Raw genomic sequence first — 25,102 nt, 5'->3', positions numbered from 1 at the left:
TGCTGTTTTTAAATTGCACAACTTTGCTTTATCTTGGCCAGGTTGCAGTTGTAAATGAGAACTTGTTCTCAACTGGCCTACCTGGTTAAATAAAGGTGAAATAAATAAAATAAAAAGAGGGAGAAATGGCAACACTGTCAGACATGACCTCAGATGTACACCTATAATATTTAGACTTTAGGGCCTGGTCAGATAGGAGAACATGAACAAGTCCAGTGTCATTCCGGTCTCCCAATAGGAGACCTTCAGTAGTGATGACATAATCAATCTTAACAGTACAGTCATCAGATTCACAAGGCCACAATTTACAAGTGATGAGCACATGGCATCAAATCCCCATTACATATTGTACCAGGCTACTCTCAATGTGCTCCTTGTCACTGAAGACAGTAAAGAAGCTTTATTTCAAACAAAGAGTGCTCTGTTTTCGGGGATAAAACAGCAGCCAATGGCTACACATTTATCTTGTTCTCTCACCTTGTTTATCTGACAGAGTGAGAGTTCATTTGGCTAAATCAAGCGGAGTTACGTGAAATAGAATAATATTCAGTTTGTTGACATGGCTACGGTTCTACCGAGCGCTCAGGAAGGTAAGAAAGTAAACAAGAGTTCATTCAGGGGCAGGGCATGGCTCAGGAGTTTTAAAGGAGGCCTGGGTAAAGCCAAAATGTAATAAATATTCCAACTTTGATCAATTATACACACAAAATGTCAAATATACAGTATGTCAATCGTTCCTCCAAAGGGCTATTCTATGGATTATATTTTGTGTAAATCCCCCAAAATCAAGTTTTTTTTGGCCTAGGTTTCGTGAGGAATTACTTGTATACTTTGTGTTCAGTGCTGTCATCAGAGAGCGGCTAAGCCTATTCCAATTGAATTCATGGTAGGCGAATACATCACACCTTGACGCAACAAGAGATTGGCGCTGGCTGGGTTGAATAGCAGTGGAATGCCATTTTGTATAATGACAAACGTTTGGATGCTGTTGAGTGCAAGACAGAGCTCCAACATCCAGGAACACTGAAAAGGCTCACATCCTGCTCAACACACTTTAGTTTATTTTCTCATAACAGAGCCGGTTGTCAGATCCATTAAGGCTACGTGCCACAGCTCCGTCCGCAACAAATCATTCGTACACTGTCGTAGATGGAACTAAGCTGTGCACACGAAACAGGGATTTCCACCAGTCTCAAACATATATCATGGCAACGGTAACCACAGAGAAAACAGTGATTCACCCCAGCCTACTTATAAGAGACACTCTTTTCCTGAACATGACGTCACACAGACACACACACAATAACCTACACTGTAATCTATCCTGTCTGGTATGGATCACAGGCATGTACAACACCACATAAAGAATCCCCTGACCTTCTTATCACATAAATTCCAAAAAGCGCTACAGTATTTCACAACCCAAAGTCAACGAGAAAGCCACACGATGTCCTCCTGCCTGCCTCGTATACTGTCTGCGCCGTAAGACTTATGTCAGATTCATTATCAAACTGATGGTTCGCTCAGCCCACACCGCCACAGGGTGTGCGTTTGTGGTCGCCATTGACAGCACCGCAGTGACTACGGGCCAACCATGGGCCTGCCAAACAGTCCTCGCTGCAACCTCAGCCCAGCTTTCTCCACAGGTTATGAGCAGAGGTTGTTTTTTCCTTCTTCTCCAGTGCGAAAACACTGCCTCCCCTCCTCTTTCTTTAAGCTTTCCCCTCTCTCTCTCTGTCCTCCCTTACGCTCTCCCCACCACACCTCTGTGTGTGTGTGTGTGTGTGTGTGTGTGTGTGTGTGTGTGTGTGTGTCTACAGCAGATGTAGGAGCCTCAAGAGAATGGGCTGGGCCTGTATAACTGTGGGCCTGGTGAGATCACTGCGACCCCGCAGCTCTGCATAGAAACACTTGCGGACACACCAACACACACTTGTTTTTCTATCCTCATGGGGACCTAACATTTATTTCCATTCAAAATACTATTTTCCCTAAACCCCAACCCTAACCTTAATCCCTAAATGTAACCTTAATGCTTAACCCTAATTCTAACCTTAAACCTCCCCATTACAATAGAAGAACAAGACCATTCCCACACACACTTTTCCATCTCTATATTTAACATGTTGAATTATAGAAAAGGAGAGGAAAGGCAGCAATGCAGAACAGGGAGCAGGGCGTCCAGGACTGTGGCTGGCACTGCAGTCATAGTGAAAGAAACCAAAGCAATGTGGATTAGCTAACCCTCAAACAACTAAATCGGACTAATTCCAAAGTTCTTTGCACATAGCTTTACACACCTTGCTGACTGCCATTTTGAGTGAAGAGGGTAGGAATGGGGATCACATTCATGAGGTATTATAGCATCCCACCACACCCTGAAAAAGTGTCACTTGGGACTAGTTGGCTAAGAACTCCCCTCCATATCCGACACAGTCATGTGAGGCATCTACACAGGCATTCCCCATCAGCACAGGTTCAAAACTGTCAACACCTCCGCTTTGGAATCCCTCTCTGCTGCACCAATCAGCAACAGCCATTAAATATAGATTTGAATGTGATGTCGGAAAATAGCCTATAGCTACACCATGTGGGTGCTGTGCATTTGTATGTCAGCTGTGTAGTTGTGTGTCCAATACCTGTCGACTCAGTCTCTCCTCACAGTCCTCCTAGGCCATAGTGAGTCACACTGGTGCGGTTAGCTTAATGGCTTCCCCTCTGACCACAGGCCATTGCAACTACACATGACATTATTCACATAGGAAAATATAGCGTTGCGCTCCCCTTGCCCAAAACAATAACTGAACTATTCCAACAAACGACAATAATAATAATAATAATATAAATCTAAAAGAAATAAGTACTGTACTGATATGCTTAGAGTACAGATCCAAAAATAAATCCATGCCGCATTGATAACAACTGGTGGAAATACAGCTATTATGCCCTAAATATATCGCTGTCCTTTCAGTCTTTCAGAATTGACCATCCGAAGCATTACAACAGACCGGTCAGTAAAACAGTACTACCCTGCCACTGGAGCAAGGGATGAGGCACGCGACATTCCTGAGACAACACACGATGTTGCCCCCCCACCCCTCACAAATCCTTACTATGTTACACAATACGCTTAGCTGCAAGCCACTGATACTGCCTGGGCACATATTTCAGCACAGGTCAACGTATTACAACTCAATAACGCACTGCCAACGGTTCTCTACTAAAAGAGCCCACTACTTGCTTTTAACACAGGATTTGTAATCAAGCTCTTTATGCAATCAGAAAGGCATTAGGGTGAACTCGAAAAGTCCTCCGAAAGCTTGGCGCCTTACCCTGGAACGAACACAGTTCCTCCTGGATGCTTCTTGGAGTCTGCCCCAGGACACTCTCCTGTCTGTTTCCCCCCTGAGGCCTAGCTCCACGTCCTCCCAGTAAGCCTGGGCTAGCAGCTGGAACCACAGGCAGTAGGGCTCCGACAGGCAGCCTTCAAAACCGGCCAGACGAGCCCAGGGACAGTCCCCTGTCGAGGGAGAGCAGTCCACCTCTACATCCAGTAGATCCACCAGGTCAGGGCAATCCTTCAGGGGCACCGTAGTCACACAGCTCCCAGCGGAGACGCCCCCGTTCCTCTGGGCCAGCATGGCATAGCCAGCAATACGGCTTTATATCCGTCAAAGAAAAAGAAGGAAGCCAGGCAGTGGAGCTCTCCTCTTCTGCTCTGAGATGGTCTCACTAGCGTCTCAGTCTTTGTTACTCTGAGTTTCCTTTTTACTTCCCCCTGTTCCCGCTCGGTCTGTTCTCAGTGTTGGGAAGCTGGGCTGTTCCTCTGTGCTTCCCACAGCCACATGATGTTTCCACTCAGCGGAGAGTGTTGCAGAGCTGGGGCAGACTGACGCACCAGCACATCCACCCACCACACACTCTCTCATAAGCACACACACACACACACACACACACACACACACACACACACACACATCTGTCTGGGCGGCCAGATGAGTTCTTTTAACCCTCCCTTCTCCACTCGCACTCTTTTTCACCTGATTCTGAATAAACAAACACACACACACACACACACACACACACACACACACACACACACAGGTTAAGCGCTAGAGAAATTCCACAAACGACACATTCTAGCGTAGGGGGGACAAAGGCAACCATGCCTACTATCTGAGGGACAGAAATAACTGGCATTGTTTTCTAGGTCCATGGGTGGATATGGTTAAGTTGGACCACACATAAGGCAGCCACCACATATTCTCTGTGAATGTAAAGGCCATTTGGACACAATGTTTAAAAGCATGCCCTTTCCACACAGACATAGTGCTCACATGACAGTACAGAGACACTTTCAATCTATTTATATCATCTCTTAAGTCAGCACCTTACTCCAAAGGCTGTGTGCTTATTCCATCGTCTTTACAAGCTATTTTCACACCCCATCCAAACCCGTTTTCCCTTTATCTTTCCCCAGTGGGATTACATAAGAGGAGAGCCGGGTGCCATGCGGACACTTTTTTTAATGGGTTATGGTAAACAAACCCACAGGAGGGCTTGGCAAGGGCTTTATCTTAAGTGCAGTGTGCCGGATAGGACGGACTCTGCCTGCATTTTAGGTTAGGTTGTGTTTTAATGCCTGGGCTCGTTGAGCGCTAGCCTGGATACCAAAGGAGTTGGCTAGACAGCGCAAACCGATCTGGGACCAGGCTAGTTGAGTGCAGTAGTATTGATACTATTCAGGTCATCCTCTCGGGAAGCTGTAGAGCAACGAGAGTGATGTGTAGACGTGCCTTTCACTGATTCTCAGACTTGCTTTCATAGGTCAATAACGCACACATCCAAACAATACCCTTCAAAGCTATGACACCAAACAGACCCTAAGACACAGAAGAGTGAACATGGCCTGGGGCAACGCAGGTGCTGCCTTCCACAAAACAGATCCACTCCCTCAGGTATTTACCTGTACGAGCCTAATGCTTTAGAATCCTCCCATAACATCTAGTCCTACTCATTTCAGACAGAAGACATGATATAACGTTAGGTTTATATGACCCGCTTTCAAACAGCCCTTTATTTACCACTTTCTTGCAGGTCTACCTCCTTTTATACATATCAATTTGCAACTGGACATTTTACACAGTACCCTTTTCTGATATAAACAGAAGACGGTATAAGGAAGATGGTATGGTAAAAAAAAAGTTGGATTTTTGTCTGTATATGAAAGGGGTAATACAAATCTAAAAGGTGCGGACAATTGGAATGCCAAGTTAGGTGCCTCAGAAAAGGGCTCTACATCGTGCAGTACTTCATTTCCACTTTCAAACCAACAATCTTCAAAATTAGGCTTTATTTATTGCAAACAACACACAATGAAAAAGACTAGTGACTGAAGTACCAGGGTCATAGTAGTTGGGCATACAAACAGGTGGCTGCCTGTATGTGTCCACACTAGAACTATCAAACTGACATGGCTATTAACACCATCTCATAGGAGCTTTTTACAGTATTTATGGGACCATGGGAAAAGAGAAAAATAGTAGTGCTGTCAATTTCCACAAAAAACATAAAGTCTGCTTCCTTTTGGACCAGCCCACAAAATTAACTCCAAGTGTAGCCACAGTCTCCCATGAAATTCTAACAACTGGTACGAAAGGTTCTCCTCTCACTCACAGACCAGAGAAGCAGGGCTCAGGCTTGTTTGTTTTATAACAGGTCTTTACACATAGGGCTGCTGTCATTTCCCTGTCCCGTCCTACCCCACTCTCTCGCTCCGGACCCTTCATACTACAGCTGTGAGTGAAGTGTGAGTCCCCCTGCCAACAGCTCTGCCAATGGCCTTGTGGGTTCACGCAACATCGCACCAGGGGCCAAGGGAAATACCAGACTAGTGTTGGAGGGGAAAAGACAAGGATGTAAAAAAAAAGGGGGTTTAAATGTTGTTATGAGTTCTCCCCCCATTATGGGTTTGTAAACTGAAACCAAATCAGTGGTGTGATAAAAATCAAGAGAAGCCCGGCCAATTTGTGGATTTGGATTGGTTGCAGGCGGTCAAAATAAGAGGGCCAAAAGAAAGTTGCTCAAATGAGTTCCATTTCTGATGACTGAAATATTCTGCTTTTACAAAATGTTACGCTGTTTTCAAATGAAACCCAATACCTTGCTGCTCTTGTTAAAGCTTTAACAATTGATTTGTCTGTGCAGCCTATTACCACCGGCTGTAGCAAGTGCAGAGAATAACCAAATAACCATCTTAGGTGTTGAGTGGTTGCAACTTCTTTCAGATGCTGAAATGTAAACATCCTCTCAAACCATCTAGCTGGAAAACAAATATTTATTAGCTGATTATCTGGAGGTTTGATGTGCAACAAACGGAACGAGGTCAGTGTTCAAAAACATAGGGAACAATAAAGCTAAATCGGGGCTCAAGAACAAAAACTATTAATTTGAGAAGGGGTCGGGGGGGTGGAGAGAAGAAAAGAAAAATCTGCAAGAGGATTAGGGTCTATTCAACAGAGCTTTTCAAGACGCCTTGTGGGAAGGGAGATTTAATCTAGACATGCTGCATCTGGGCTCCATGAGGTATGGCTTACTGTAACAAAGGAGGAGCTAATGAGGGCCAAGGAACAGCCTACCCCTCAAAACACACCCACAGCCCTAAAAGCCTTCATACAGCCCTAGGGGGGCACCAGGGGGCATCGGCCCCACAATAAAATGTCCAACCTGGCATCCCAGGAGAACGATCTGCTGATATTGTTGCCAGATTTTGTTTTGTTGTAAGGCCAAGATAAGCGTCCAAGTCTGCTTGATCTTAGGGGGTATTGGCGGAGTAAGGTACTTTATATGGGGATATAATTTATCAGTCATGTGCCAGGGCTGGGAGTGTGCATTACGGGCTACTTGGAAAGACTACTTTCCTCAAGGGGAGCAGGGAGAGGGTTCTAGCTGGGACTAGTCAGAGAGAGACCTGTTTGTAAATAAGAATGCTGCTAATTATCTGCTTATGTAAGGGGAAACAGTAGTGCTAGGCACGTCTATAAAAACTCGCAAATGGCACTTCGGCAATCCAGGTTCTCATTCTGCTGGTGTTTACGAGACAAAACAATTTGGTGGCAAGTGATACTGCTGAAAAGTCCACAAAATGTTTTGAAAAATGTATATTTTAAAAAAAAGACAGCATTTGCCTTGGTAGGAAAGAGGAAGAGATAGCTGGCAATGACACAACTTTATTTTGAAGAGAAACTCAAATCAAAATAAGTAATAATGTAGCAACTCTAGAAAAAAAAACCCTGACATTTCCCCTTGGCATGACTCATCTGTATGACACAGTTATGACACAGTTATGCACTTGAGCATCATATCTTTTCCACTTGCAACAACATACACAACTCCCAGCCTTGGAATACGATCTGGGTTGTCCACATGTCAACACAGTGGCAAACTTCCAGTCTAGGCATGTAGAAGAAGAAACTGAATTGGGATTTCCTTAAAGACGGCGGTAGGGTAGGCTGGAGAGAGGCTGTATCGGTCGGACATTAGCCCTGAAAGAGGGAGGAACAAAGACCTCCAGCCAGGGGAGGCTCACGTGAGGAAGCTGTATTAGCGAGCTTGGTTCCATAGAACCCCCTGCTTGATCTGGCTGATTGTCTCTCGGGCTCCCCAGACACCTCCTGACAAATGCCTCTGCCAATCATGCATTCAGTTGGCCGCTCATTCACTCCACGGCAGCAGCTGCTCTCGTCCAGAAAAGAGGCAAATATGTTTCTGATGACACCCCCCCCGTCAAAAAAAAAAAGCACTGGCAGATGAGGTTTAATTATTACATTCTCATTCAGACAGTTGCACCCGAGGGATATGCCACACAATGAGGGAGAGAGGTGAAAAATGAAAGAATGATGAGAAGGGCCTGGAATGGAGTCTACTGCTTATGAAGTGAAAGTAACATGTATTCAGCACTTACGGTAGGGGAACTCCAAAGAAAAACAGACCCTTTCGAATAACAATACGTCTAGATAGAAATACATCATGGTGCGTAAGTATCAATATTCCCCAGTGGAGAGGCTCTGCAATTATCGTCAATCAAGAGACTGACGCATACACAAACGTCTGTTTCAAGCAGCTAGGGCACTCCGACAGACCCAAAAGAGCAAATGTATGGGATGTGGCTTTCCTGTGTATAGACTGACTGGCTCAGGTTTTCCAGGAGCCTGAAAGACCTGTCTATGAAGGTTTCCGCCATGTTACCATTAGCTAACGTGTGCTTCATAAAGGGCCTATATAGGAGCCGTGTAAGATGACCTGGAATCCATGATGCATTTTTTGCGTCGCTCGGGGAGGAAGAGAGACAGGGGTCCACCCATTCTAGACGCATGCTTGATGGATGTGTAATTATAGAGGAACGGTGACACATTCAGAGAGGAAAATCATGCAGCCATCTCCATTAGTCTGATCAGTTCCAAATTAGTCCTTATTTGGGAGCAAGGTATTACAGACAGGCCTTTGACCCTCATCGAATTCAATCATATTTATATAAAGCCCTTTTTACATCAGCAGATGTCACAAAGTGCCCATCTCTCTATATAAAGGTTCATCTAGTCTAACTGATTAATCTACATGGAAGCAAAGCAATTGGAAAAATAGAAACTTATTTAGCAGCCAAATATAAAAGTTCCCTGATATATATATACAAGCAGGACAGTCAGCCTCCCTTATACTTTTCCGACACGGACTTGCTCACACATAAGAGAAATGCCATCCATGTTACCCGCTGTGTCTTGGGTGTCTATTTTGGTAACCGGGTGAAATATTTACGACTGCGATTCAAAATTCATGAGTAGTTTGAGCGAGACATTCCTCAGCTCTAAAAATATGCCCCATGATGGTGTGTTAAATATTCATATTGACATGAAGCCCTTCCTGTGTCTGGCCCTCGGTGCTGTCTCGCTTGAGAGCCTATGGCCAGGGCTTTAGCCGACTGTGCAGCAGCAACGTCTAATCTTTTGAATGACGTCATTAGGGCTGAAAGTCATCTCACATGATAGAGAGATCACACAAAATCCAGCAAGGCCATTGGCCTGCATGTCAGTCGGTTTCAGAGTTGGACAGGGCCCACAAAGCTACGCTAAGCCTCTGCTCTCCCTACCTACCAGGCCTCTTTCAGTAGATATGAGATTCCAAACAATGGTCCACTGAAAAGAGAAAAATTGGTACATGACATAACTTCTCAAAATAGTTAATACCTGAATTAAATGGGCAAAAAGTGACTATAAAAATGTTGAGGTTTTGTTTTGGGGAGGGGGGGGGATTCATGTAGTGGATTGAATTCAACAAAGGGGCTAAAGAAAAGCTTAGGGGCTGGTTCTGATTAGATGCAGGCTCTGGATGGGATGGACCAGACTGGAGCCAACACACACAGCCTTTAAACAACACAGAGAGCCTGGAACTGTAAATTACACTGGAATTATAGGAGAGGGACGAGAAAAAGAGAGAGGGGGAGATGAGGCCATACCCAGGGAGCGGCGTGCCAGCTCCGTCAGAGACATTACTCTGATGATCACCAGGAATTGAGTCATTAATAATGTCAGAAGTGTCTAATAGAGGAATTAACCTCCCTGTAAATGACCACGGTGTTTCTTCCTGTGTAAACAAAGCCTAGGCAAGAGCACATGGAACAGTCTTCCCTCCTCCTTCACTGAGCTCTCCTGTCCAATGGGTGTGCACTAATTTACGTCTTCTCTAGACACTTCATATTGCTCTGCTTCCAAGTGACTTAAAAACACAGATGCTGTTGATTTGCATGCGTAGACAACGCTCAGTGACCACATCACTTGGCTTTTGTTGGACAATTGGTGTCGGAGGGATTTACGGTGAACGCAGGCACACAATCGAAGTAAATGGCCTTTCAAAAACGTCAAAGACTTGAAATGCATACTCTTCAACAAAGCATCAAAATAATGCTAATCTAAGTGACTACTTCTTATTAGTTGCCGTGTCAATAACATCACAGACAGAGATAGGTGGGAGGGTGGGTGAAAACTGAACTTGTACCCCTCTCTGTGAAGCGTACTTATCATTGATTAAAGAATGATACAATCATTCCTCTGCTGTTATCAATGGCTTTCAATGAGAAGTGCAGACTGGCATGTTTCCCCCCTCTCTGATATAACACTGCCTCCTTGTTGCTGCACTCTCAGCATTCCTCCAGGGTTGAGTAGACTAGAGGCTTCCTGGGGTGGATACAGGTCTGATTTATAGACTGTGTTGTGAACTAGCTGCGCTGTAATCAGTGGGTTTTTGCGTCATGTCTGCACTGCTGTCTGCTGGCGCTTCTCACTAGAGGAAAGAGTTCCTTCAAAGACAAGGGGACGGAGCTCGGCCAGAGGCTGGGGAAGTGGTGATCCAACTGGGGGGCTTGGGAGTGGTGGAGGACGTAGACCAAGTTGGAGAATGACTGACGATTACACCAAGGAATTCCCAGAGACTAGCAGAGTTCTGGCAACCCCCCCCCCAAAAAGTCATGAATCCTATTTATGACACTAAGAATTGTGAAAATGTTGGTCACCTCATTGAATTCAGGGTTTAAAGATCAGCCAAGTTTTAAAGTACAAGTAAAACTAGAGGGGGATAACTATGGGAAAGGCTGCAGCCTTGGGGCTGACGCCAGGGGTGGGGCTGTGTAGGGGCCAGGGTGGAGTTGCCTGAGAGATGGTGTCTGTTCTGTTGTAGCAGAGAGCTGAAGGTTTGGGCCATGGTGAACCATAAGCTGGACAGGGTTGTTCATAGCTAGATGGAGCTAAAGCCAGCCAAGACTGCAGTTCATTGAAGGGTTCAACCAGGTTCATGTAAAACACTGCAGACAGAAAGACAAACGAAAGTGGGGAGTTTTTAAAGGGTGGGGGGGGCAGGTCTGACCAAACAGTAATGTCCTGTATGAGCCGAGGAGAGAAGAATGTCGTCTTTCACCAGAGGTTCTGCGTCACACTGTGGAGGTGCTGGGGCAGAGGTGCTCCCTGCTGATGAGCAAACGAAGCCATGGTCAAAGCATGACAGTGAGCGAGCGTGTGCATCTTCTGGATATAGTAGCATAATGGGTTGCAGAACGGGTGTCAATGAACACACACATTTCCCGCGCAACATACCTTACACATCCATGTCGTACAACCCTTTTATTATAACCCACATGAGAAGCAGTCTCCTCCATTCACCCCCACAATAGAAGCAGAGGCTTCCTTTCCCAGGCGGTGTACTGTGTCTCCGTGTTCAACAGGCCTTGGTTATGTAATCAGGACCTGGGCCAGCTGAGCTGAAGAAAAGGCCATTTAATCTCTCCCCACCTCCTTCCCCACGGCGCACAGGGATGATTCACTTGAATGTTTGCTCCGCTGTTTGACTAGGGGGCGTATTCTCCCGACCGTCAGGCCGGCGAGTCATTACCCTGTGTGTGTCGGGTGTTCCCGAAAACAATGTTTATTACAAAAAAAATATTTATTACATTATTTGCGCAGCTATTACTCTTTGTTAACTTCTCGTTCTCATGTTTAATGATGACACGATGCGAGTCAGTCAGTCAGTCAGTCAAAGCACACGGAGCCTTACATGTGATATCTGACCAAACAATACGGTCATTGTGCTGGTACAACAAATGTACTGTTTAGAATGAGTAATTATTCTGGGAACGCACCTGCTGAAAGTTCATCTCACTCACCAGCTGAGATTGCTACTCACCTGGCTGCAATACTGTGGGTACAAGGCTTATGTTGCAAACCAATAAATGTCCCCCTCTAGTACATGAACTCGACAGTGGCAAAAAGATGGTGTTTATTACGGCTTAGTTGGTGTATGTATTCAATAAGCAGGGGGTGAATCTATAGCTTTCAATCGCTTTAGGTGCAAAACGTGGTTGACAAGCTCTTTAGCCCTTGAAGAAGCACACTGGGAGGGTGAGAGACGGACAAGGTCCTCAGACTGGGGTGTGACTCACAGAAAGAGACTGCACTGTGCCATGGTAAAGGTGTGGATGGAAGGAGAAGTTTAGTAGTCAGGCTCAATGCACAACAACCCAACCTCACCTTCAAACAAAACCTCCAGAGGATAGGAACAAAGAATTCCTCACTCAATAAATCAATCTTCTAGTCCTGTGATTGACTTCCAACTCCTCCAGCCTTGACTAGGACCTCTCCATGGATCTCCCGGACTGATATGAAGAGGAGGAGAGGACGTAGCAGGAGGCAGGTAGGGCAGGCATCAGAGCTGCTCTCCACTGGGGTCTTATGGTCTTCCAGTCACTGATCTGGCTAAGCCCCCTCCTCACGGGGGATGTTGGGAGAAAGGGAATCCTCCTTACACCAGGTAACACCATTCTCCCTGGGGTTAGCTTTTTGATCCGGGTTGATAGAGGGTCAATTCCATTGGAACTCAGTCAGATAGATAAGGAAAGTAAGCCACCCATTTGTGCTTCCATTCCATCCAGTCCGCAAGTAGCTAGTCACAGTAGTAAGTGACCACTGTTGTAACTCAGCAATGAGACAGAGGACAGAGAGCGAGCGAGAGAGCGAGACACAGACACAGACACAGACAGAGACAGAGACAGAGACAGAGACAGAGACAGAGACAGAGACAGAGACAGAGACAGAGACAGAGACAGAGACAGAGACAGAGACAGAGACAGAGACAGAGAGAGAGAGAGAGAGAGAGATACGGTGGGACAAAGACAGCAGAGAGAGCTGTTGGTTGTCCTGCAGCCCCAGATTGAGGGCCAGATGGCTCCACCATCTCACTCTACTGAGAGCCACTCGCTCGTGTGGAGAGAGGGGGAGGGGTGTGTGTGTGTGTGTGTGTGTGTGTGTGTGTGTGTGTGTGTGTGTGTGTGTGTGTGTGTGTGTGTATGAAATGGGTGGGCTGAGCGAGAGCAACTGATTAAGCATCACATCTGCCTTTAATCAATCTGGTGGCAGAGAGAGTGGATGAAGACTGGACAGAAAGGGCCAGAGAGAGAGAGATAGCGACTGGGTCAAACCCATGCATCTAACTCCAGCAAACTCTCAAACAGTCCCTCCGGGCAGAGAAGCAGGGGGAGAGGGGTTGTACGGTTAGGGGGCATGTGTTGGGGCTAGAGTCCAGACTAAAAGGATAAGACCCGCTTCCTTCTTTACAGTGGGTTGCAGCACAGGGAGGTGCTTCTCTATGATTGGACAGCACTGACGGCACTGCATTGCAGTCTCTACTTCTCTCCTCATAGGACCAGTTCCACTCCACAAAACACAGAGCTGCAAAGCCAATGCCGTGCTTCAGCCAGAAAATACATGCAAGCAGTCATGCACTTAACAAATGTAAGTCGATCATGATCGATAGTTATTGCATAACTATACTGTAACTACAATAACCAGCAATTCTAAGCGTTAAAAGGCTAATGTGGACTTGAGATTTGTACTTCTGTGTACTGTAAAATACAGTGCATGCTAACAGCAATCAAATATTAATCGCAGTGTGAATCCACTATTAAACTATGCTACTGAAAGCATGAAAAAAGACTAACGAAACTTTAAAAACGGCCTCCACACACAGACTAGGATGTTTGCTTGGAATATAAAATGTTAGTAAGACAAAAAATTCCTCTACTAAACATGTGACATTGAGAATTACAGTAAGCAGTAATGAGTGGTGGTGCCCCCCCTGGGGGCTATGAAACATTTAGACAAAAGGTTTGAGCGAGAGAGCGAGAGAGAGACTCCATCATTTCACTCAACTCAATTTGACAAAATAGATACAACCGTGGAAACTTTCAACATGGGCCAACCTTTTCGAGCCAGCAGCTTTTCATTATGCGAAATGCCACACACTGTTATGGAAATACACGAATCTCCACTAGCAGTTGGCATGTTCGCATCCCACCAAGCACATTTCCGGTCTTCAACTTGCTTAACTTTGGAAGAAGGTGGAGGAGATTAAGGAGGAGAGGGCAGTGACCTTGGCCACAGTCAATAACAGGGCTTGTGGGGTAACAGTGCCAATGGCTTCTCTGACCTAGGCAGTGTGCATGCTAACACACGTGGAGCTAACGTAACAGGAGTTAGCCTGGAGTTGGCAGGGCAAGCTCAGCAGGTGGTAGCAGTGGGGGGTGGGGGTGGGGGATGTTATACTGGTTACCGGGAATGCAGTTAGTATAAGTGGCTGAAGAGGAATGACTATAAGCGGATGGAGAGAAAGTGACCAAGGAGAGAGGATTGTGATCAGAGAAGGAGAGAGAGCATTCGGGGATCAAACCGGTAGAATGAATGAGAGAGGTGTAGAATAGGGTGAGATTCAGAACGAGTGAGTGATGTCGAGTTGTGATGATAGTAAAAGGGAGAAAACGGAGGATAAAATGCATGGTGGATGGACGGAAGACGGACAAAATATGGCAGATGGACAGAGTAGATCACTAAGCTTGATGACACGCTGCCGGCAAAAGGGACGCCGTATCCTACCACTGTAATCCTTTTAGAACAGAGGGCAGCAGGGCTATATGCCTGCCTGCGGACTGCTCAACACAGCAAACCCTACCGAGTACACGCCATACAGCAGTGTTTCTCATACCATTAATAAGTTGGGGTGGGTTGCCTATCCGAGATCTTGTGCCTGCAAGGGCATTTACACTCTCTAGGAGAACTCTAGGGAAAACCCTGAGTAGGCTCCTACATCCTGACTGAATGGTGTGTATGCAGCTATATACAGCTTACGGCCTATAGTCTACGCGGGCGACGTCAGCCTGTGTAACGTGAGACCTTCAGGGGAGCCAGAGGAGAGGTGGTGGAGAGGGGGAAGAGGGAATTAGTACTATGGTATCCAGGTAACGCTCAAAAATTGGCAAATCAATGCTAAGCATGGTGTGAATTAAGGTTTGAGACGTCCTAAAACGATACACAGATAATAACAGATTGTGCACTTAGAGCAACATAAGAGGGAATTTTGACATTCTTTCAAGGAGGAAATTACGTTACAGTAAATTCAGAAGCCCCCCAAGCAAATGCTGGGGAACATCAAACCTGAAGTTACGGTGACAAAGAAGATGCATCACTCCATCTGGGTTCCTGTTTGCTCCTCCTCCTTCCTCACACCAGGTCAGCTGTGCTTTTCCTAAACAAAACTGCCTCAGTGCTTCTATGAAGCCAGTGCAACACCAACCAGCTGATAGACGTGGAGCCTGACTTTGCAATGTGGCCAGGGAGCTTTACCGTGAGCGGTCTAATTCAGCATACAGAATGTGGCTTCGTAGGCCTGTCATTCAACACATGGTTAACACTGTACACAACAGAAAATCAAAGGAAACTTTAGCTAGTCGTACGAGAGATGGCTGAATTACAAACCATTTTGTTCTATAAAGAAAAAGGACAATCGCTGGTTGCACCTGCCCCATACACCCTATGCAAAAGTCACAACTATTCAAAACAGGAAACACTGGGCAAGTACATCTCTATAGACCGTGTTGAGTCTCTGAAAGCACACAACACTCCTTTCAAAAATATTAATGACACAGTATGATGGAAAGTATTAGCAGAAGCTGGAAAGTATAGAAATGCATTGTGTCATGTGGTGAAAACACAGGGCCAGTATGTGTAGGCCGGCCAACGCTGCTCTCAGAGGAGGATGACGCAATGTAGAGGAGGGGAGAGGAAAGGGGGCACAAATATGTTGAATTTTAGGAGTCTCTCCCCTCCTCTCCTCTCGGGTCCCAAAGCTAGCTAAGGCATCTGGAGCGTCTCGTGACCTAGCTGATTAAAAGCAGTTGTGGCCCTCTGAGATATGGCCAGTGGAATGTTGTGACTGGAAACGCAGGCCCAGAATATAGCCTAGCGCACGTGTGCATATATATAATATTACACACATACACACACACACACACACACACACACACAGTGTGCCTACGCATGCGCTCATGCAAAATGTCATGCGTCCGTCATTGTAAGGCTTCCAGTGATCAATCAGATCAAGCACTCCTGATGGATCTACCCGCTGGGTCTCGGACATGGCTTTTACTGTCCCTGCTGCACCTGCATCCCAACTTGATCTTGCAGCCCTAACTGACCCCAATATCCTTAAACCCATTATCCCCAACTGACCACATTATCCTCAACGAACCCATTATCCTCATCCCATCTAAAGCCCAGTGCTTCATGCACCCTCATTCTATTTAGGTTGCGATACAGATAAGCCAGGAGTGTTCTACACTTAAATGCATTGTAATGTCCCAAGACCCTAAGACACACTGCCTTAAACGAGTGGAGGTGTCCCTTAAAACCTCCACAGACTAGCTGTGCTCACTGGTTCCAAACCTGTAATCCTCTAGCCTCCCAGAGATCACGCACCTTTCCAAACGGCTAGACTAACTCTAGCAGGGGGAGGTATTTACAGGAGGCACCCAGCGAGCAGAACCATCCACGTCCACTGAAGGTATAAATGGAAACCAGATTAGACGTCGCAGACTACCGATGAAGCGTGATACAAGAGCCACTGCGGTGATCTTTACAGTTTCACAACAGGAGATGACATGTACGCTCTTCATGCTTGTTTAGCGTTGTGTTTTACAGCTTCATGAAATAATGGCGGGATAAAGAAGAGAAACCACAGACGCCAATTACGCCAAGAGTCTGATTCCTCCACCGCAGTACCAAAAGTTTGTTATAGTGCTTGGGAAAGTAGCGCATTGGCCGAGTTGTGCGACCCTAAAACATGAGATGCTGCATTGCGGAGCAATTTTAACGAGCATAGCCACAATGAGAGGGAGAAATTCAGGTCAACAGATCACCTTGAGCACATGTGAAAAAGCAGACCTAGAAAGTAAACAAAACTGCAAAAACAGCTTCAGATCTCCCCTATAATGTTTTTCTGAACCGAGTATCATCATAAACCGAACACCGAACAAAAATATAAAATGCAACAATTTCAAAGATTTTACTGAGTTACAGTTCATATAAATAAATCCATTAGGCCCTAGTATATGGATTTCACATGACAGGCCTACCCACTTGGGAGCCAGACCCAGCCAATCAGAATAAGTTTTTCACCAACAAAAAAGGCTTTATTACAGACAGAAATACTTCTCCGCACCCGCAGGTGAAAAAGCCGGATGTGGACGTCCTGGGGTGGGGTGGTCTGCAGTTGTGAGGCCGGTTGGACGTACTGCCAAATTCTCTCAAATGACGTTAGAGGAGACTTATGGTAGAGCAATTAACATTAAATTCTCTGGCAACAGCTCTGGTGGACATTCCTGCAGTCAGCATGCCAACTGAACGCGCCCTCAAAACATGAGACATCTGTGGCATTGTGTTGTGTGACAACTGCAAATTTTAGCGTGGCCTTTTATTTTCCCCAGCACAAGGTGCACCTGTGTAATCATGCTGTTTAATCAGCTTCTTGATATGCAACACCTGTCAAGTGGACACATTATATTGGCAAAGGATAAAATGTTCACTAACAGGGATGTAAAACAAATTTGTGCACAACATTTTAGAGAAATAAGCTTTTTATGCGCTTGGAACATTTTTGGGATCTTTTATTTCAGCTCATGAGACAAGGGACCAACACTTTACATGGTGTGTTTATATTTTTGTTCAATATAAAGTAAAACAATTCAAGAAATGTTAACTGGCACTTTCACAAATGGTTCTTTTTAACAGGCCATGTGGCTACCTGCATGCTTCCTACAGCCATAGAGGGAGGTACTCGTGCATGCTTCTATGTGCACTGTATTACTTTCATACAGAAATGAATAAATATCTCTTCACTTACCTATACACCTCTAATGTTATGAGTAGTGACAGAACACACACGCACACACACGGAGGTCAGGGGATAACAGGGTGTCAGCAGGGTGGGGTCCTGCTCCAGTTCAGAATGCAAATATGAGCTGGGTTGTACTGGATGACAACAGCTGACGGGACTACGCCATCCATGTCAGTCTACCTCGAGTGACCCTCAGAGAGATGAGGACAAACAGCAAAGTACACACAGAAACAAAGCCCAGAAAGCACTTCAATGCAGAACTGGAGCAAACGTGCAAAGCACGCTCATTCAAAATATCAAACACTCAACACACACACACACACAACATGCATACACACAGAGTTATTTGGCAGATAGGTCAGAAACGGAATATCTGGGCTCCAAACTGCAGGCTGAGCCACAGCAGGTCCCCAGGCCCATAATGACCACACCCAGGCTCAGCTGGAAAGAATAAACCCTCCTCCTCTCTTCCTCCCTTTCCCTCTCGTCCCTCACTATTCCCCCTCTTTTTGCCTCTAGTATTTTATTCGCTAAACCCTGACTTGCCTCCTCTTGACTCTGTTTGCACTCTCTCCATCTCTCAAATCTCCTTCGCTCTCATCCCTGAACTCTGACCTTCTTTCAACCCATCCCCAATGTAGCCCCTCTTTCCCCCCGTGCTCTCCTGTCTTCCTCCCATCTCTCGTCCCGGAGCCTTGGCTGTCTGAGAGGGAGGGTCCGCAGCAGACACAGTAAATACTCCACTGGTGAGCCATTATCTCTGGCATGCACACACTGGCCCTTTAAAAGCACAAATAAAAGGACAAAAATCAGCAAGAGCACAGATGGATGTCATTTGGCTCAGACAGACACAGACAGACCGTAGGAACAGAATCAGATTCACAATAGCGAGTCTAATACATAGACACACCCCCCCCAAAAAATGACTCTTAAAATTACCTTTCATTTCAATATTGTCCCATTGGTTTTGCTAGCAATCAATCAATCTTGATAAACCGTCCCATCACCATCACAGTCAGAGGAGCATGTCTGTACCTGTATTCCAGGGTTCCCCAACTGGCGGCCATTCAGCCCGCGGGTGATTTTATTTCCGTTTTCTAAGCAAAATAATAAAAATACTAATAACAGTTGGATTAGGGATGTTTACGTTTAACTGTTAAAAATCGGTTAGTCGCCGGAAAAACACTTGACCAGTCATGCTTACCGGTCTATAGGTTCATTTGCATAATTTTGGCGGAATTAAATTGCCGCGGTGTGTATTTTGGTTAGTCGTTATGTATCTTATTTATCTCAGGCACCCAGCATACAGTGCCTAGTTTGAGGAGTGGAATAGCCTGCTTTTGTAAGCCCAGTCATTGCGCAACAAATAATAATTCTAAATGTAATCGCTTGTTGAAAACTTGTGGCTACAATTATTATTATTTTTAAAAAGGAGCCATTTTTATTTCTCAATCTCAACTCGTAAAGCGCTCCTCCCATTCCGATGCATAGACTATAGCCTGCCTATGGTTGACTGTCAGCGCATCACCCACCACTTTGCAATGTGAGCTTGAAACCTGAACATTTCACTTCACCTCAAATAATGAGGCATGTCTTACCTTGCTTCAAAGTAGCCTAGCCAAAATCCATCCATAGAAACTTGGAGGTAATTATTTTATAAAGACTTCCTCATGCCATTAACCAGCATTTCTCTCCTGTTCTAATGGTTTTCATATCAACTTCCTTTCGTTGTCCAGAAGCCAAAGGCACAATCCTAGTCATATTAACAACCCATCATAGTAGTTGCTATTAGATTCCCCCTCTTTCTAACAGAGATTTTCATCTCTGTCACATATGGAAACACTCGCATTAGGTATGCAGTTTAGAACGGCGTTTTCCGTGAATTGCATTTGGGCAAATGTTTGAAAATGACATTTAATTAGCTGCTTCATTACAGGAGTTCCATGTTTAACAACAGGCTTTTGACTAAGATGATAGGCTTGCCTTCCCGTCTTGGGACGACTCCCATTGTTAGGGCAGAAACATAAGCATCTCGTCATTATATACAGATCTCTGATAGTATTTTCTGTTGGTCACGTCATCACTGGAAAAAATGTCATCGTTTGTTGACCAGTTAACTTGGATAGGGGGCAGCATTCGGAATTTTGGATGAAAAGCGTGCCAAATTAAACTGCCTGCTACTCAGGCCCAGAAGCTAGGATATGCATATAATTAGTAGATTTGGATAAAAAACTCTAAAGTTTCCAAAAGTGTTAAAATAATATCTGTGAATATAAACAGAACTGATATGGCAGGTGAAAACCTGAGGAAAATCCATCCAGGAAGTACTATTATTTTAAAAGGCTGTTTTTCCATTGAAAGCCTATCCACCATACAAAGACTTAGGACCCAGTTCACGATCTCTATGGCTTCTTCTACATGTGGCCAGTCTTTAGGCATTGTTTCAGGCTTTTACTCTGAAAAATGAGGGAGATACAGCACTTTCAATGAGTGGACAGTGGAAATTTCCAAACATGAGTCCAGCGCGTGATCGGGAACGCGCCTTTGTTTCTCCTTTTCTATTGACAAAGCTTTTGTCCGGTTGAAATATTATTGATTATTTATGACAAAAACAACCTGAGGATTGATTTTAAACATCATTTGACATGTTTCTACGAACTTTTACTGTACTTTTTAAACTTTTCGTCTGGATATTGAGAGCGCGCTTTGTGCCTTTGGATTACTGAACTAAACACACCAACAAAACTGAGGTTTTTGGACAAAAAGAGGGACATTATCGAACAAAACGAACATTTATTGTGTAACATGGAGTCCTGGGAGTGCCACCAGGTGAAGATCAAAGGTAAGTGATTAATTTTAAACGCCATTTCTGACTTTTGTGACATCTCTCCTTGGTTGGAAAATCGCTGTATGGTTCTCTGTGGCTAGGCGCTGACCTAACATAATCGCATGGCGTGCTTTTGCTGTAAAGCCTTTTTGAAATCTGACACAGCGGCTGGATTAACACGACATTTATCTTTAATCCTATGTATAAAACTTGTATCTTTCATCAATGTTTATGATGAGTATTTCTGTAATTTTATTTGGCTCTCAAATTTCACCGGATGTTTGTTTGAGACAATGATTACTGAACATAACGCGCCAATTTCAACTGAGGTTTTTGGACATAAAGAGGGACATTATCAAACAAAACAAACATTTATTGTGTAACATGAAGTCCTGTGAGTGCAATCTGATGAAGATCAAAGGTTAGTGATTCATTTAAATCGCTATTTCTGACTTGTGTGCCCTCTCCTTGGCTGGAAAATGGCTGTATGGTTCTGTGACTAGGCGCTGACCTAACATAATCGCATGGCGTGCTTTCGCCGTAAAGCCTTTTTGAAATCGGACACTGTGGTTGGATTAACAAGAAGTTTATCTATAAAATGGTGTATAATACCTGTATGTTAGAGGAATTTTAATTATGGGATTTCTGTTTTGAATTTGGCGCCCTGCAATTTCACTGGCTGTTGTTGAGGTGGGACGCTACCGTCCCACTTATACCAGAGAGGTTAATGAGGGTCAGTTAGTCAGCAGTAAAATTGACCGAAATTCCCATCCCTAAGTTGATTATGAAATAGAGGTCGACCGATTAATTAGGGCCGATTTGAAGTTTTCATAACAATCGGAAATCGGTATTTTTGGACGCCGATCTTTTTTTGAAATGTTTTTCTTAGACCTTTATTTAACTAGGCAAGTCAGTTAAGAACACATTCTTATTTTCAATGACGGCCTAGGAACGGTGGGTTAATTGCCTTGTTCAGGGGCAGAACGACAGATTTTTACCTCGTCAGCTCAGGGATTCAATCTTGCAACCTTACGGTTAACTAGTCCAACGCTCTAACCACCTGCTTTACGTTGCACTCCACGAGGAGCCTGCCTGTTACGCGAATGCAATAAGAAGCCAAGGTAAGTTGCTAGCTAGCATTAAACTTATCTTATAAAAAACAATCATAATCACTAGTTAACTACACATGATTGATGATATTACTAGTTTATCTAGCCTGTCCTGCGTTGCATATAATCGCTTAGGTACATGTTGCTCCAACCATAAACATCAATGCCTTTCTTAAAATCAATACACAAGTATATATTTTTTAAACCTGCATATTTAGTTAATATTGCCTGCTAACATGAATTTATTTTAACTAGGGAAAATGTGTCACTTCTCTTGCAAACAGAGTCAGGGTATATGCAGCAGTTTGGGCGCCTGGCTCGTTACGAACTGTGAAGACTATTTCTTCCTAACAAAGACAGCCGACTTCGCCAAACGGGGGATGATTTAACAAAAGTGCATTTGCGAAAAAAGCACAATTGTTGCACGACTGTACCTAACCAGAAACATCAATGCCTTTCTTAAAATCAATACACAGAAGTATATATTTTTAAACCTGCATATTTAGCTAAAAGAAATCCAGGTTAGCAGGCAATATTAACCAGGTGAAATTGTGTCATTTTACGTTCATTGCACGCAGTCAGGGTATATGCAACAGTTTGGGCTGCCAGGCTCATTGCGAACTAATTTGCCAGAATTTTACGTAATTATGACATAACATTGAATGTTGTGCAATGTAACAGGAATAACGTTTTGTTTTCGAGATGATAGTTTCCGGATTTGACCATATTAATGACCTAAGGCTCGTATTTCTGTGTGTTATTATGTTATAATTAAGTCTATGATTTGATAGAGCAGTCTGACTGAGCGATGGTAGGCAGCAGCAGGCTCGTAAGCATTCATTCAAAATAGCACTTTCGTGCGTTTTGCCAGCAGCCCTTCGCAGTGCATTGCGCTGTTTATGACTTCAAGCCTGTCTACTCCCAAGATGAGGCTAGTGTAACCGATATGAAATGGCTAGCTAGTTAGCCGGGTGCGCACTAATAGCGTTTCAAACGTCACTCGCTCTGAGACTTGGAGTAGTTGTTCCCCTTGCTCTGCATGGGTAACGCTGCTTCGAGGGTGGCTGTTGTCGATGTGTTCCTGGTTCGAGCCCAGGTAGGAGCGAGGAGAGGGACGGAAGCTATACTGTTACACTGGCAATACTAAAGTGCCTATAAGAACATCCAATAGTCAAAAGGTATATGAAATACAAATCGTAGAGAGAGAAATAGTCCTATAATAACTACAACCTAAAACATCTTACCTGGGAATATTGAAGACTCATGTTAAAAGGAACCACCAGCTTTCATATGTTCTCATGTTCTGAGCAAGGAACTTAAACGGTAGCTTTTTTTACATGGCACATATTGCACTTTTACTTTCTTCTCCAACACTTTGTTTTTGCATTATTTAAACCAAATTGAACAGGTTTCATTAATTTATTTGAGACTAAATTGATTTTATTGATGTATTATATTAAGTTAAAATAAGTGTTCATTCAGTATTGTTGTAATTGTCATTATTACAAATAAATAAAAGCATTTTTTTAAAACGGGCGATTAATCGTATCGGCCCTTTTTGGTCCTCCAATAATCGGTATCGGCGTTGAAAAAAAAAATCAGTCGACCTCTAATATAAAAGACTGTAAAAACAGCAAATCAGCTCCAAGTGATTTTAATTTTGGAAATCTATTCCAAAGTATTCCCACACTTGGAGAGATATACGGTGTTTGTGACCGTATACAAAGGTAAGCAAGGTTTGAAATGATTACGTTTTAGTCAAATATTATATTTGGGCGATCAACCCCTGCGATCAATTTGCAGCTCCAGCCCCATGACCATCCACTCAAGAAAAAAAACAAAATTTGGCCCCCAGCTGAATCTAGTTGAACATCACTGCTGCATGCCATCTGAATGTTAATAGGGGTGACGTCCTTCTGAACAAAGCATATAGACAGATAGAGAACAGAGAGCATTATTCCCCTTGTTTGTCGCCGCTTCTCTTTACGCCGAGTCCAATAGCGCGCTCTGGCACAGAGCAGACAACCAATTAACACCTCCTTTACTGGGATGCCTCAAGGCTGTGAGAGGAAAACACAGGAAAATGTGCCTGTCACCCCCCATTCCCCTCCCCTCTCTGGTTAGGCATGGAGCTAAAAGGGAGGACTGTGATGAAGGGCAAGAAAAGCATTATCATAAACTGTATAGAATATACATACACACACACACACACACACACACACACACACACACACACACTAATGCATAAGAAGACCTTGTTTTATATAATTTACTGACAAACCAGACTAACAACTAACATGAGTGTGATTGGTGTGTTCTCTAGCAGCCCAGCACTGTTACCAAGGAGGAGAGGCAGTCGTTGTTCCCTTTTTCATGACTCTCTCACATGACGCAACCACACACACACACACACACACTGCAGGTGATGTTCTGTGCAAGGGCAGAGCTCACATTCGGGAGCTCTGTTGTCACACACCCGGTTGTCATGACTACACTCTCCTACTCTCCCAGCACGCCCGTGATATTTACAACCAGCGCGCTCTCACCTCTGAGCGAGGTGGGGGGGTTGGGCAAGGTGGAGGTCTCTACAGACTAACACAGCCGTAAAACACTACACACACCCCAAATATGTCCAACCCATTCCAAATAGCTCCTCCCAGTCCGCCTGCATTGCGCCAAAGAGAGCTGCATCTTTGAGGGAGGTTTTCGTCGCCCAGCTAGCATACCTCAGCAGCATCGTCGGGCTACTTCTCATTCAGAGCCCGTGCTTCCCTCTCTGACACAGGCAGTGCCGCAGACATTTTCTTCACTCAGCATTATTCAGCGAGAGGACAAGACCAATGTGTAGGCTTCAACAAACACCAAGCATTCTTCTACAGTTGATGAAATACGCAGCTCCAGGGATAGGTGAGACAGGGAATCTTAAGATGTTATGGTGGACCTGAGCTTAGCGAGTTCATTACAGTACACTACTACTACTACTACTACTACCACCACCACCAAATATCCCTTTCTCTCCATCTCAAGAGGAAATGGAGAGTGAGGAGATGGAGGGGGGGGGGGAAGGTGAATCAGCATTCTGTGCACCCTCCTTCCCTACACACAGATGCTGAGATGGATGGTTCCTATTATGACAGGCGCGCAGAGATCCAGGGCAGTCAGACTGACAGTCAGTCAAATGCAAAGATACAGCAGTGTCTTGGGAGAGCGAATAGCATGTCATCCAGATGGTAGCATGATGAGATGAGTAATCTATTATGTCACGGTTGGGTAATAACTAGTGGGGGTGGGTATAGTTACATTTTGACTCAAAGTATCGATTTGTAAAAACACACACACACACCTTTATTTTTGCTAGTTACCGTTAGCAAGCACTAGTCTGCTGTACCTGCGCCAAAACTCT

At 44.6% G+C, this 25,102-nt stretch overlaps 1 protein-coding gene across 4 annotated transcripts in view; it reads right to left on the bottom strand.

Annotated features, from left to right (window-relative positions):
* The window catches only part of arhgap21a (Rho GTPase activating protein 21a), a 101,779-nt gene that overhangs the window by 58,146 nt on the left and 18,531 nt on the right, over window positions 1-25,102 (bottom strand). For 2 of the 4 annotated variants that reach the window (XM_029755833.1, XM_029755834.1), the window contains exon 1: window positions 3,333-3,923. The exons of the other annotated variants lie outside the window; for them this stretch is intronic. In XM_029755833.1, the coding sequence (XP_029611693.1) occupies window positions 3,333-3,641 (309 nt within the window). In that variant the 5' untranslated portion in view covers window positions 3,642-3,923. Of the gene's footprint in view, window positions 1-3,332; window positions 3,924-25,102 lie in introns of those variants that run through there. 4 annotated transcript variants of the gene reach the window in all.

The sequence above is a fragment of the Salmo trutta genome, chromosome 6, assembly GCF_901001165.1.
Source record: "Salmo trutta chromosome 6, fSalTru1.1, whole genome shotgun sequence".
Lineage (NCBI taxonomy): Eukaryota > Metazoa > Chordata > Actinopteri > Salmoniformes > Salmonidae > Salmo > Salmo trutta.
The sequence above is the reverse complement of the archived record's forward strand: the minus strand, read 5'-3'. Positions and strand labels throughout refer to the sequence as shown.